At 39.8% G+C, this 13436-nt stretch overlaps 1 protein-coding gene across 1 annotated transcript; it reads left to right on the top strand.

Moving 5' to 3' along the window:
* The first annotated feature begins 9982 nt into the window (after window positions 1-9982).
* LOC103029512 (cytochrome b-c1 complex subunit Rieske, mitochondrial) lies at window positions 9983-13166 on the top strand. The gene is made up of 2 exons (XM_007232684.3): window positions 9983-10345; window positions 12267-13166. The coding sequence occupies exons 1-2, from the start codon at window positions 10123-10125 to the stop codon at window positions 12875-12877; spliced, it is 834 nt and encodes a 277-aa protein (XP_007232746.2). The 5' UTR covers window positions 9983-10122; the 3' UTR covers window positions 12878-13166.
* The last annotated feature ends 270 nt before the right edge of the window (window positions 13167-13436 follow it).

Here is a 13436-nt window from a genome sequence, read left to right as displayed (position 1 = left end):
CCCAATCCGATAACCAGCGTTACTAAACACACTCCCCACAGACCGGCCACACACACACACACATACACACAACCACACACACACACACACACACACTCACTGCTCTAATTAAGTGATAAAATATGTTTTGTTGATGTAATTAAAAACAAGTTGTAATATTTCTGAATGGAACGATTCCAGGAGAATTCCCAGCAGCAGTTTGAGAAGGTTCTGCAGTACAGTCCGGTTCTAAACGCGGGGCGGTTCTGAGATTAATTAATTGGAGCTGGGAGGAGAGAATGAATAGAATCGCGCTGAATTCCAGCAGATGTGTGTGTGTGTATGTGTGTGTGTGTATCAGGGTCGGCGCTGATGGATCACAGTGCTTTCACACAGAATCATAGAAAGCAGATTGAGATTGGTGCTGCCAGCTTCCATCCAGGGGCAGATATATTAGCCTGTGAACCCGACAGGAGCAGGTGTGTGTGTGTGTGTGTGTGTGTGTTTTGATGATCCAATCATCTGTCGGCCTGGGCTGTGTCACACTCATACTGAGAGGTTCTACACCGACCCGGTTCAGAGGTCAGGTGGGTTTACTCTCGTTACCCAGCAGCCCAGAGGAACCGGATCAGCTCACAGTTCTGCAAATTCAACAGAACCGCAAACCTATTTCCCCTGTTCTCCATTAAACTGGACCACAGTGAACCACATAAAGCCCAGAGCCACCACACCAGCCACGGTCCAGACAAACACAAGGACCGGAACCGGACCCAGAGAGACAGAACCGGGTCAGAGACAAGAACTGGATCAGGATTAAGGACTGAATATAAAAAAATCAAAACTAAAACTGCAGTTTCGGTTGTTTTTCAGCAACTGAGCTTCTTGTACATGAGCTGATCTTTGAACTGATCATCTCTGAGCTGATCAGCTTAGCATCGATTTGATGACTATACGTACTGTATGTGAGCTGATCGTCAATAAGATGACTCTGAGCTGATCCCTAAAAATCTGTGCTGATTGTATGCAACTAATCTTTAAGCTGGTCATCTGATTGTGTTTGAGCTGTTCCCCTCTGAGCTGTTCCTCTCTCTGAGCTGGTTTAACCTATAATGTCTGAGCTGGTTGAATTTGAGCTGATCATCCCTAAGCTGACTGCAAATAAAGTATTCTGTAAAGTCACTGAGCTGATCATCTCTGAGCTGATTTTTGAAATTACTTACTGATTGCGAGTTAAACGTAACCGAGCTGATTGTAAACTGATCTGTGAGCTTTTCCCCTGTAAACTGTAAATTAACATTATCTTAAAGTATCACTGTCTGCAAGCTGATCTGTGCCCTTTTAAGATAGCATTTACTATGAACTGATTATTTGAGCTGAGCATCTGTTTGGGGGAATGTATGAAAACTGATCACCACTGAGCTGATCATAATAAAGTTCCTTGTCTCTAAGCTGATTATATTGGAGTTGCTAGCCTCTGAGCTGATCATTTGCTTGTATGCGAGATGATCGTATGTCAGTTCATTGAATATCTCTACACTGTAAACCCAGAAGTTGTTTGAACTCAAATAAATTAAGTCTGTTTTACACAAAATTGGAGATTTCTAAACAATACTCAACTTTTTTGAGTTGTGGGCACATATATACATTAAAACTGAGATCTTTGAGTTGAACCAACTTATAATAACTGAGTTTAGTCTGTTGCCATTAACAGCTTCTTTTCCATTGGCTTCTGTCACAATCTATTTGCATACTGGGTGTGTCCAACAGTTACTGACACTCACCATCAGTGTGTAGTGATTCACCCGGGGCTACCTTAGGTAAACTTGTAGATCACAGATTATTATTAAATACTTGCTCTCTGTGTTGTAGGCTGTAGAACAAGCATCATTTACTGAGCTGCAGTAACTCTGTGTTTTTGCGGTGCTCTCAGTACTTTTAGTTGTTTACTGTTTTCTTTCATCTACTTTTCTATGTGTATTTAAAACAAATAGTTGAATGAAACCAGAAAGAAGACTAAATACAAGTTCAGGAAAATATTAATTTTAAATATGTTTGTGTATGTATTTGTTAAGTTCACTGTACTTAAAAAATATTTTACATGAACTTAAAATTTATTAGGTAATCGGTTACGACAAAAGTTTTGAGTTCAGTCAACTTATCGGGTTTTACAGTGTATGAACTAATCATCTGATCAACTGATCGTCTCTAAGATGATCATATGTGAGTTGCTGGTCTCTGAGCTGATCATATTTGAGTTGCTGGTCTCTAAGCTGATCATATGTGAGTTGCTTGTCTCTAAACTGATCATATTTGAGTTGCTAATCTCTAAACTGATCATATTTGAGTTGCTGGTCTCTGAACTGATCATATTTAAGTTGTTGTCTCTAAGATAATCATATTTGAGTTGCTCATCTCTGAGCTGATCATATTTGAGTTGCTCGTCTCTAAACTAATCATATGTGAGTTGTTTGTCTCTAAGATGATCATATTTGAGTTGCTGGTCTCTGAGCTGATCATATTTGAGTTGCTGGTCTCTGAGCTGAACATATTTGAGTTGCTCATCTCTAAACTGAGCATATTTGAGTTGCTTGTCTCTAAACTGATCATATTTGAATGCTGGTCTCTAAGATGATCATATTTGAGTTGCTGGTCTCTAAGATGATCCTATTTGAGTTGCTCGTCTCTAAACTGATCATATTTGAGTTGCTGGTCTCTAAGCTGATCATATGTGAGTTGCTCATCTCCAAACTGATCCTACTTTACTTGCTTGCCTCTAAGCTGATCATATGTGAGTTGCTCATCTCTAAACTGATAATATTTGAGTTGCTTGTCTCTAATATGATCCTATTTGACTTGCTTGCCTCTAAGCTGATCATCTGTGAGTTGCTCATCATCTCTGAGCTGATTATATTTGAGTTGCTGGTCTCTAAAATGATCATATTTGAGTTGCTCATCTCTGAGCTGATCCTAGTTGACTTGCTTGCCTCTAATGGTCCTATTTGACTTGCTGGTATGCAAGATGATCGTATGTCAGTTCATTGTCTTTGAGCTGATCACACTTGAGTTGCTGGTCTCTGAGCTGATCATATTTGAGTTGCTTGTCTCTAAGCTGTTCATATTTAAGCTGATCGTCTGCGAGAGCTCTGAGCTTGAGAGTGAGTTTGCTGTTTAACTGCGGGTCCAGCTGATTGTGAGTGTCTGAGCTGATCGTCACTGAGCTGATCCTCTATAATAACTCTGTTTAAAGGATGATGGCCGCTGCTGTTGCGGTGCTAATGGGGTTCTGCGGGAGTTTATTCATGATATTTACAAAGCGCTTTAGAAACACAGACGGATCAGTGCAGTTATGGGTTCATTATTCTGTGCTGTAATTTGATTGGCTGAAGTGCCGCTGTAGCATTTAAATGCAGCTTATTGTAGTTGTCGTGACGACTGCAGCGCATCGGCCAGACTACAAGTGTTTAATAATTCAGAACATTTCTACAAACACGACCCGATAATAACACCGGCACCGGCAGAACAAACCCGAGCTGATCTAACAGAGATACACAGCCTGCTGATCTCTCCGTACATACAGAACCCTGTACTACAGAACCCAATAAACACTCCGGATCCGTCCGGATCAGATAAACTAACAGAACATGTATCAAACCAAACCCTGGAGATACGCCAAAAACCTCTCAGATAAGATTTATTAGCTTAAATTTGTTCAAGATCATGTCTACTGTACTTACTGTAACTCAATTTATATACTGATACTCTAAAATATGTCTGTTTGAGATTAACTTGTTCGGAATGGGAGTTTGAGATTAACTAATTTAGAGTGGGGGTTTAATTTTAACCCATTCAGAGTGAAAATTTGAGATTAACTTGTTCAGACCAACCAAACCAACTCAAAACAAAAAACCTATTTTTATAAATTGTCAAAACCTCTTTTTTAGAATCATGCAGAACCTTTTTAGTTTAGAACATGCCGTCAGAAATCTTCTGGTTCTGGAGTGTTGTATTGCAGAACCGAGGGTGTGTAACGTGTGGCGATGAGATAATCTGATGACGGTAGAATGCAGTAATGCAGTAAAAGTCAGTGTGGGGCTCTGAGTTCGTTAGTCAGGGTGATTAATGAAGAGCAGTTCCAATGTAATAAACTGTTCCTCCATTATCGAGACCCGACATGCCGGGAACAGCTCGGTTTAGAACCTTGTCATGTTCTATTCTGATCCTTTTATCCACATTATTTATAGGATCAATCAGGAAAAGATGACAGCTGAGATCAAAGCAAGGATAAAAGCGCCAGTTCAGATATCAAAGAACAGATCAGAGCATCAATAAAGGGTTCTCTGACTTCTATCAAAAGAGTTACATAGAACCATTTTAAACCAAAGTTCTATTAAAAAACTTATATCTAAAGAACTGTTTAATTATTCAGATGTTTATTTGATTTTTCCTGATTTTACAGTGCTGGGAAAAAATGTTTTCCTCCCTACAGGCTTGTTTTAATTTTACTTTTTTTTTTTTTTTTACCATACTTACATTTTTCAGATGATCAAATAAACTTTAATATCAGACAAAGATAACTTGAGTTAATATAAAAAAAGCTTTTAATACATTTTGAAATGATGATTTCCTTTATTAATGGAAAGAAAAGTCTATCCAAACCAACCAAGTAAACATATGTGGTCATGTGGTTGCTAAGATGTCCCAGGTGGTTACTAATGTGTGTCAAATTGTTGCTTAGGTGTTGCTACGTGGTTGCTAAGACAGGTCAGGCTTGGTGGATGTTTAGGTGTTCATAAGTAGATGCTATGGTGTGCCAGGTGGTTTCTGAAGTGTCCTAGATGGTTGTTTAGGTGTTGATTAGTTGTTGCTATGGTGTCTCAGGTGGTTACTCAGGTGTGTTGTGGTTACAAATCTGTGTCTAGCTGTTGCTTAGGTTTTGCTAAGTAGTTGCTATGGTCTCCTACGTCGTTGCTAATGTGTGTCTGGTGGTTGCTTAGTTGTTGATAGGCAACTGCTATGGTGTCCTAGGTGGTTACTAATGTGTGTCAAATTATTGTTTAGGGGTTGCTACATAGTTCCTATGGTGTCCCAGGTGGTTGCTAAGGTGTGATAGGTAATTATTTATGATTCTGCTAGGGATTTGCTATGGTGGTTGCTAAGGTGTGACAGGTGAGTATTTAGGGTGTTGCTAGACATTTGCTGTGATGTCCAAGGTGGTTGCTAAGGTGCTTCAGGCTTGGTGGTTGCTTAGGTGTTCATAAGTAGATTTTATGGTGTTGCGAGTGGTTTCTAAAGTGCCCTAAATAGTTGTTTAGGTGTTGATTAGTAGTTGCTATGGTTTTTCAGGTGGTTACTCAGGTGTGTTGTGGTTACAAATCTGTGTCTAGCTGTTGCTTAGGTTTTGCTAAGTAGTTGCTATGGTCTCCTACGTCGTTGCTAATGTGTGTCTGGTGGTTGCTTAGTTGTTGATAGGCAACTGCTATGGTGTCCTAGGTGGTTACTAATGTGTGTCAAATTATTGTTTAGGGGTTGCTACATAGTTCCTATGGTGTCCCAGGTGGTTGCTAAGGTGTGATAGGTAATTATTTATGATTCTGCTAGGGATTTGCTATGGTGGTTGCTAAGGTGTGACAGGTGAGTATTTAGGGTGTTGCTAGACATTTGCTGTGATGTCCAAGGTGGTTGCTAAGGTGCTTCAGGCTTGGTGGTTGCTTAGGTGTTCATAAGTAGATTTTATGGTGTTGCGAGTGGTTTCTAAAGTGCCCTAAATAGTTGTTTAGGTGTTGATTAGTAGTTGCTATGGTTTTTCAGGTGGTTGCTCAGGTGTGTCAGGTGGTTGGTTAAGTGTCGAGTTTTGCACTTCATTGATTTTTATGGGAAAAATTATTGTAATACTTTTGAATCTCCTAATCTGACTGAACAATCAGGAGCTGGAAAATCACTGTAACATACAAATCCAACAGACTGAGAAATCCCCAAATTACGTGAATTACACACACATACTCTCTCTCTCACACACACACACACACTGTATGATGTTTGAGGAGCAGCAGAAGAAGCTAATTGGATCTGCCAACCGAGATAACTTCAAAGAAACGCTAATTACAGCGATCTGGACCAGATTAGGGGTCCCACTGTGAGTCACGGCCCACCACCCCAACCCCCCCACCCACACCGAGCAAGAGAGAGAGAGAGAGAGAGAGAGAGGATGGAGGAGTGAATACAGATAACGGCTGAAAGGCTGGAGATTACACTGACAAAATGTTCTGAATAATCAAAGAAGCTTTATTATCTGTGCCAGATAAGTTTTACAACTTGTGAGCTACAAATACCCCTTACAGATAAACCACAAAAAGACTGGAGTGTTATGAAAAAAACACATTACAAAAAGGTCAGATAGTTACGAACACAAAACAAAAAAGGATCATTAGGAACACAAGACAAAAGGATGAGAGTGTTAAGAACACAACACAACAAGATCAGAGTGTTACGAACACCAAAGAAAAAGATTGGATTATTATGAACAAAAGACAAAAAGATCAGAGTGTTACAATCTCAAAACAAAAAGATCAGAGAATTATGAATACAACACCAAAATATAGGTGTCACGTCACGTGCACATGCTCTGTGTTTTCCCTTTGTCTGAGTGTTCTCACCTGTGTTCTCCCACGTGACTCTTATCTGTAGCTCCGCCCCCTCATTACCTGTTTCCCCAGGTGTCTTTGATTCCCGTTTCCCTCCGTGTGTATTTATACCTTAGCATGTCCTTTCTTTCTTGTCGGTGATTGTACATTCCACATCTGTCAGTGTTTCCTCGGTTTTTCTGTGTTTTTCAGTCCTGTTTCTTTTCTAAGTCTTTATGTATATTTTGTGTTTATTTCGGTTATTAAATATCCTGATTGCTTGCATTCCACGTCTGCCCCCTCGTCCTTCCTTCCTGCACCCAACCCTGACAATAGGGGTGTAACAAACACAACACAAAAAGATCTGGATGTTACAAACACAGCACAAAAAGACTGGATTATTATGAACAAAAGACAAAAAGATCGGATTGTTATAATCACAGCACAAAAATACTGAAGTGTTACAAACACAACCCAAAAAGATCAGAGAATTACAAACACAACAGAAAAAAAGTTACGTTATTATTAATTATGATTAATCACATTTTTTCTTCCTAACACTGAAATTTATAATATAGGATTTTTAAATATTTAAATGTAAAATAAAAGGAACTATTTTAGATCATCACAGATCAATTTAGTTTTTTCAAAATGTATTTTTTTGTATTTTTAGTTGATCGAAGTTGACTAAACAGGCTGGGTTAATCACTGGCGTGAAAGCATGACTGTAATAATATCACACAGCAGATCTGAGAGCAGTGTCACTCAGATATACTCAGATTATACGAGTATTACAGATTACGCTCAGCGTGACTCCGCCTCCTCCGGACTGTTCGGCTCTGATCTCCTGCTGTTCACCCTGCAGATCTGCTGTCGTCCAGCAGGAACATCTACACGCCTGATAAACCCTCCCTCCGCTCTGCAGCACAGCGTGTCCTGAGTCCTCACACGCTCATCTTCAACATCATCTTCATCCTCAGACACGCAGCAGTCACGCCACTCGCTTCACTGCATGCCAGTATAATCCAGATTACAACACGACCGCAGCAGCTCTGACTCTATACAACAACCAGTACAGGAATCTTAGAAGTTCAGTATTCATAAAAATTCTTAAATGTATTTTATTATGATTTTAATTGCATCTTTCACTGCAATTACAGCTTCAAGTCTTTTTGGGGTTTGTCTCTACAAGCTTTTCCCATCTACAGACTGAGATTTTTCTCTATTTTTCGTTTTAAAACAGATGAAGGTTGGATGGAGAGCATCTGAGAACCATTCCACTGTAGGTCTGGCTGTGTGTTTATGGTCATCGTCTTGCCGGAAGGCCCAGTCTCAAGTCTTTTGCAGTCTCCAATAGGTTTCCTTTTTCCAGAATTGTCCTGTATTTCCATCTCCATCCATCTTCCCGTCAACTCTGAGCAGATTCCTAAATATGTTGCTGTTGAATAAAAGTATTCGCACAGCATGATGCTCCACCCATTCACTCTACAGCAGTTTAGCCCCACCCATTCACTCTGCAGCAGTTCAGCCCCACCTATTCACTCTACAGCAGTTTAGCCCCACCAAGTTATAAGGTGGTGTCTTGTGAGAGAGGTTGTACACTGGGCATTGTGCTCATGGCAAGGCCAGGTGAATTATGAGAGGTCTGATATTGGGTGCAGATAGACGGAACGTTGAATTTCTGGGGGTATTAAATATTCCTTGATACACAGTGTCACATGTACCAGAAATACAACATAAAAAGCATTACCACCCACAGTGGACAGCGCAGTGCAGAGGAAGGTAATGATGGTGACCAGCGACATCTGGCTAAAATTGACCGTGTAAGCAGACAAACGACTTTGGCAGAAATCACATCCAACAAATACCAACTGCTGAATAATCACTCTTAAACACACACACACACACACACACACAGAAACATAGCTAATGCTGAAATGTGAGCAGACAGCTGACCTCTGATGTCAAGCCTCCTACTGAGCTGTTTCTGTGTGTGTGTGTGTGTGTGTGTGTGTGTATGTGTGTGTTCTGTGAGAAAGAGAGAGAGTGTGTGTTATGGGATTATTACGGAGAACAGTGTGGAGAATGCTGGAGGACAGAAAGGCCAATCTGTTCACACACTGACCCCATCAGAGACTTTTATTCTATAATTAGTGAGAAATCACTGACCTCCACCACAACCCCCGCAACACCCCCCTCCCCTTAACCACATTCACCCAAACCACCTCCATAAACTGCATTTATATTCGCGGTGTCAATTACTTACAAAATAATTATACTAATCACAGTAATAGTCTGGGATTAATCACGATTAAACAATGTCAGTACATTTTATACATAGTACATATTTTAGAAAAGAGACATCATTATTCATCATACAAATCAATAAAAAATCCCCTCAGGCTCTAATGATGCTTCATAAAAGCACTGCAGAAACTCCAGCAGCTCTAAACTACCTACACATGTCTCTCTCTGATAAAGACTGACAGGTTTCCGTTGTGATGGGCGTGTCCTTAGCATTTTCCTGAGTGTCCATTGTTCAGTTTCACACTAAACACAGGCAGAACCCACCAATAATAAGTGAGAGGTACACATGTCCAGTCAGATATGTCGAGAGGCAGAGCCAATGCATAGTGACTAAAGTATTTTTTAGATTAATTTGAGTTAAAAAGTAACTAAAGCATTACATTTCCAGATTAATTATTACTGACAGCACTAAATAAAATACACTCTTTTTATAAAACAGTTAACTGTTGAGTACACTGTTACAGTAAAACAGTCACACTACTACAGTGTACATACTGTTACAATAGTATACACAATGTTACAACAAAACAGTTACACTACAACAGAATACAAACTGTTAAAACAAAAACAGTTACACTGTTACAATAGAATACACACTCTTACAATAGAATACACACTGTTACAATAAAAAATACACTTCTATAATAGAATACACACTGTTACAATAGAATACACACTGTTACAATAAAAAAATACACTTCTATAATAGAATACACACTGTTACAATAGAATACACACTGTTACAATAAAAAATACACTTCTATAATAGAATACACACTGTTACAATAGAATACACACTGTTACAATACAAAATACACTTCTATAATAGAATACACACTGTTACAATAAAAAAGTTACACTTCTATAATAGATTACACACTGTTACAATAAAAGTTACATCGTTATGATAAATATCTTTGTTCCAGTAAAGTGTTGCCCTGTAGTAATAGTAATTTATGTATTTTTGTATTAAATACTTCATATTTATTTATTTATTTATTTATTATTCAGTATTATTCAGTATCATTGCACCGCTGCCCTGCTCGCGCGCCGCTGATGACGTACTTACGCAGGCAGACTTTCTCAATGCGCATGCGCTGTGCAGCGCGAGGCCGGCGTTGACCGAGATCACAGGAACCGCAGTTTTCCTTCACAAGTCCGGATTGCTCTCCGGTCCAGTTCGGTTCTGGTGTCCGTTTGTTCGCTAAAGAGGAGGATGATGTCGGTGGCGGCTCGCTCGCGCGCTCTGTCCCCGTACCTGCAGGCCTCGAGCTGGGCGGTGAGCGGCTCGCTGAAGCCTCTGGTCCCCGCGCGCCCCGCTGTCGACCCCGCACCGCCTGCGTTCGCGGCACCGTTGGCGGAGCGCGCGCTGCTGGGGCAGGAGAGCCTGCGCGCGAGGAGCGCACGCGGTGGGCCCGCAGTGAGCGCGAGACTGAACGGTGAGGGGAACGGGGTTCGCCGTTAGTCGGTGGATTAGGTTCAGTCTGAACAGGGACGGGTTAGCATGCTAGTGCTAATGCTAATGTCACTGGTTTGCCTTTAGTTTAAATAGGAACAGAGTTAGCATGCTCGTGCTAAAGCTAATGTCACTGGTTTGCCTTCAGTTTGTATAGGGACTCTGTTAGCATGCTAATGCTAAAGCGGAGAACAGCTTTTTGCTCTAATTGTCCGTTCCACCTTAACTGCAACATTTAAGGTAGAATGGAAAAATTTAACCAGCTGGCTGTTGAAGGTCACAGCTTGTGTCATAGCGATCCATAATAATTTTAGCCTAAACATTGCTAAAATATATATTTTTACGTTTATATCTGTTTATATTTAATAGTATTTCAATAATTGAACTCTAAATTCTAGATCATTCACACAGCAGAAAGCTAGCTAAAGCTAACCTGGCTAGAAAGCTAGCTAGGTAGTTAGCTATCTTGCTAACGCTAAATGTTTAGTATTTAGAACTATTTATTTCACTAATACTGTATTAATAGCGTTTAAATATAACATAGATTAGATAATCAGGTCAGAACTTTAATCTGGTTGTATTTAACGAGCTGTGTCAGTTAACTTTATTCTTTTAGCACTTAAGCTAAGCTAACCCTGTGTCACCTTCAGGCTGTAAACAGAGAGGTCAGACTAAAGAGGCCTGTTTTATCAGAACTGGGGCTGTAAATAAAGATTATTATAGAAGAAACACAGCACAGATAGCTTTGTTTAGGTACTATTTCATATTTATTTTATATATTATACATATTAACTTCTGTTCAGTACAGATGAAGTCCTTTAAGTTTTTATATCTGGTGATGCTGATATGATTCTGATCATAGCTTTGCTTTTCTAGAGACTGTAGATTCTTTGCAATAATGGGTCATTAAGTCCACCCAGGTTTTAGTTGTTACTTTTATATAAAATGAAATACTAACTATAAAAACTCAAAAAGAACCCTTGGTGATGTATGTGTGTCCCAGGCCCTTTTAAATCTGTGCAAAGTTAATATTACTCATGAAGATCCTAAGTGAGACATACTGACCATACTCAAAGCATCACTACTAAACAGTGTGTGAACCTGCTCTTGTTCGTCTGATCTTATTTAAAAGTGTATTTTCTGTTGTTCTACTTTTAACAGTGAAATGTAAAAAAGAGGGTTTAAGTTTAAAACAGTCCATTTTAAGAACCAGTTAGCTAACTTCAGATGCCAAAAAATGTGAAGAAAAAAATTCGCAGTTTGTTAAAAAAACTAAAATGTGATGCATATAAATGTTAAATTGGTTTCTAACTTGGGTGTGTAGTCTCTCTGTGTAAATTATAAATGTTTATTTTCCATTGGCCCAGAATTTCCACACTGGTGGCGTCCCTAGTATATAGAATATACAATCTATTTCATATAATAATTTATAAAATTAATTAAAAATTAATTTGTAAAATGAAGTTTCAAAACTACATATTTTGAGATTTGTATGGGCAAAATTGCATGTTCCAGTATATTAAAAATCACTTAGATTTTTAATTAATGACTTACAAATTTTTTGTTTTTAAAGAAGGTGAATAATTTAAGTGATAGAAATAAAAACATCTGTAACATCTGTTAAATATCGGATACTGCATTTTAGAAAAACACCATAGGATGCATTTTTTTTTAGTTTACAGAGTGAACCAATGCACCCCAACACTAGTGTATATTTATTAATTTAGAAAAAAATTAATTGTATCTGCATCATGATTTGATAACCATTGGTAATGTGCAGTGAATATGCAACTTTATATAAAGTTATAGAAACATATAATTTTGTTTTCATAATTTAAAACACAGATTCTATTGTGTGAACAGGTGTGTCTGTTCTAATTCTATCTTGTTGTTTTTGTCTTTAGCTCCTGCAGGAGTGCGTTTCGCCCACACAGACATCAGGGTTCCAGACTTCTCTGATTACCGACGCAACGATGTGCTGGACCCGTCCAAGCCCTCCCAGGACAGCAGCGAATCCAGGAAGGTGTTCTCCTACCTGGTCACCGGCACCACAGCCGTAATGGGCGTCTACGCTGCCAAAACCGTGGTCACTCAGTTCATCTCGTCCATGAGCGCGTCAGCCGATGTCCTGGCCCTGTCCAAGATCGAGATCAAGCTGGGGGACATCCCCGAGGGGAAGAACATGACCTTCAAGTGGAGAGGAAAGCCCCTGTTCGTCCGGCACCGCACCGAGAAGGAGATCGCTACCGAAGCCGCGGTGGATCTGTCGGAGCTCCGGGATCCGCAGCACGATAAAGACCGCGTGCTCAACCCCTCCTGGGTCATCGTCATCGGTGTGTGCACTCACCTGGGCTGCGTACCCATCGCCAACGCCGGGGAGTTCGGCGGCTATTACTGCCCCTGCCACGGTTCACACTACGACGCCTCCGGCCGCATCCGGAAGGGTCCGGCTCCTCTCAACCTGGAAGTGCCGTTCTACGAGTTTCCCGACGACGACACAGTCATCGTAGGCTGAAGGACTCGTGCTCTGCTGCTTCTGTTATTCAGTCTGATCTGAGACCGTATTTATCCATCGTTTTAGAGTCAGAACACTGATCTGAGATCAGACCTTCTCACCTTATCAGTTTAGTTCTGCTTAATCTGATCCCGGATCAGCGTTCTCACTCTCTTTCTCAGTTTAATAAATATTGGCCATGATCTGAGTTCACCCGTCTGATCTTTACCAGCTTCTTTCAGACGCTTGCGATTTGTTGGTTGCGGATTAAACAGTTTGTCTGTAAGTAATAAATGTATATTTTATTTGATTGAGAGCCTCCGGAGTTATTTATTCAATCAACTTCACCAAATCCTTATACATTAATCATGAATGACATGAAACATCACATCAAGGTTTACGGTTTTCCAATTGTAATTTTAATGTAATTTTACATTATTTCCAAAAAACAGTTAGCTAAAGACGTAGTTAAACACAACTGGCTTAACAATCATTTAGCAGTGTTTTATGGTATATCTACTCTTATCTTTTTTTTTGTGTAACAGCATAGCATTGTTAACGTTGCCTCAGCTACAACGGC

The sequence above is a fragment of the Astyanax mexicanus genome, chromosome 23 (assembly GCF_023375975.1).
Source record: "Astyanax mexicanus isolate ESR-SI-001 chromosome 23, AstMex3_surface, whole genome shotgun sequence".
Lineage (NCBI taxonomy): Eukaryota > Metazoa > Chordata > Actinopteri > Characiformes > Acestrorhamphidae > Astyanax > Astyanax mexicanus.
This window is presented reverse-complemented; position numbering and strand designations above follow the sequence as displayed.

Excerpts from the sequence above, each read along its gene's own strand:
- LOC103029512 (XM_007232684.3), top strand. The coding sequence starts at position 10,123 with ATGATGTCGGTGGCGGCTCGCTCGCGCGCTCTGTCCCCGTACCTGCAG. Across the intron at positions 10,346-12,266 it reads AGTGAGCGCGAGACTGAACG|CTCCTGCAGGAGTGCGTTTC; the intron begins GTGAGGGGAACG and ends TTTTGTCTTTAG.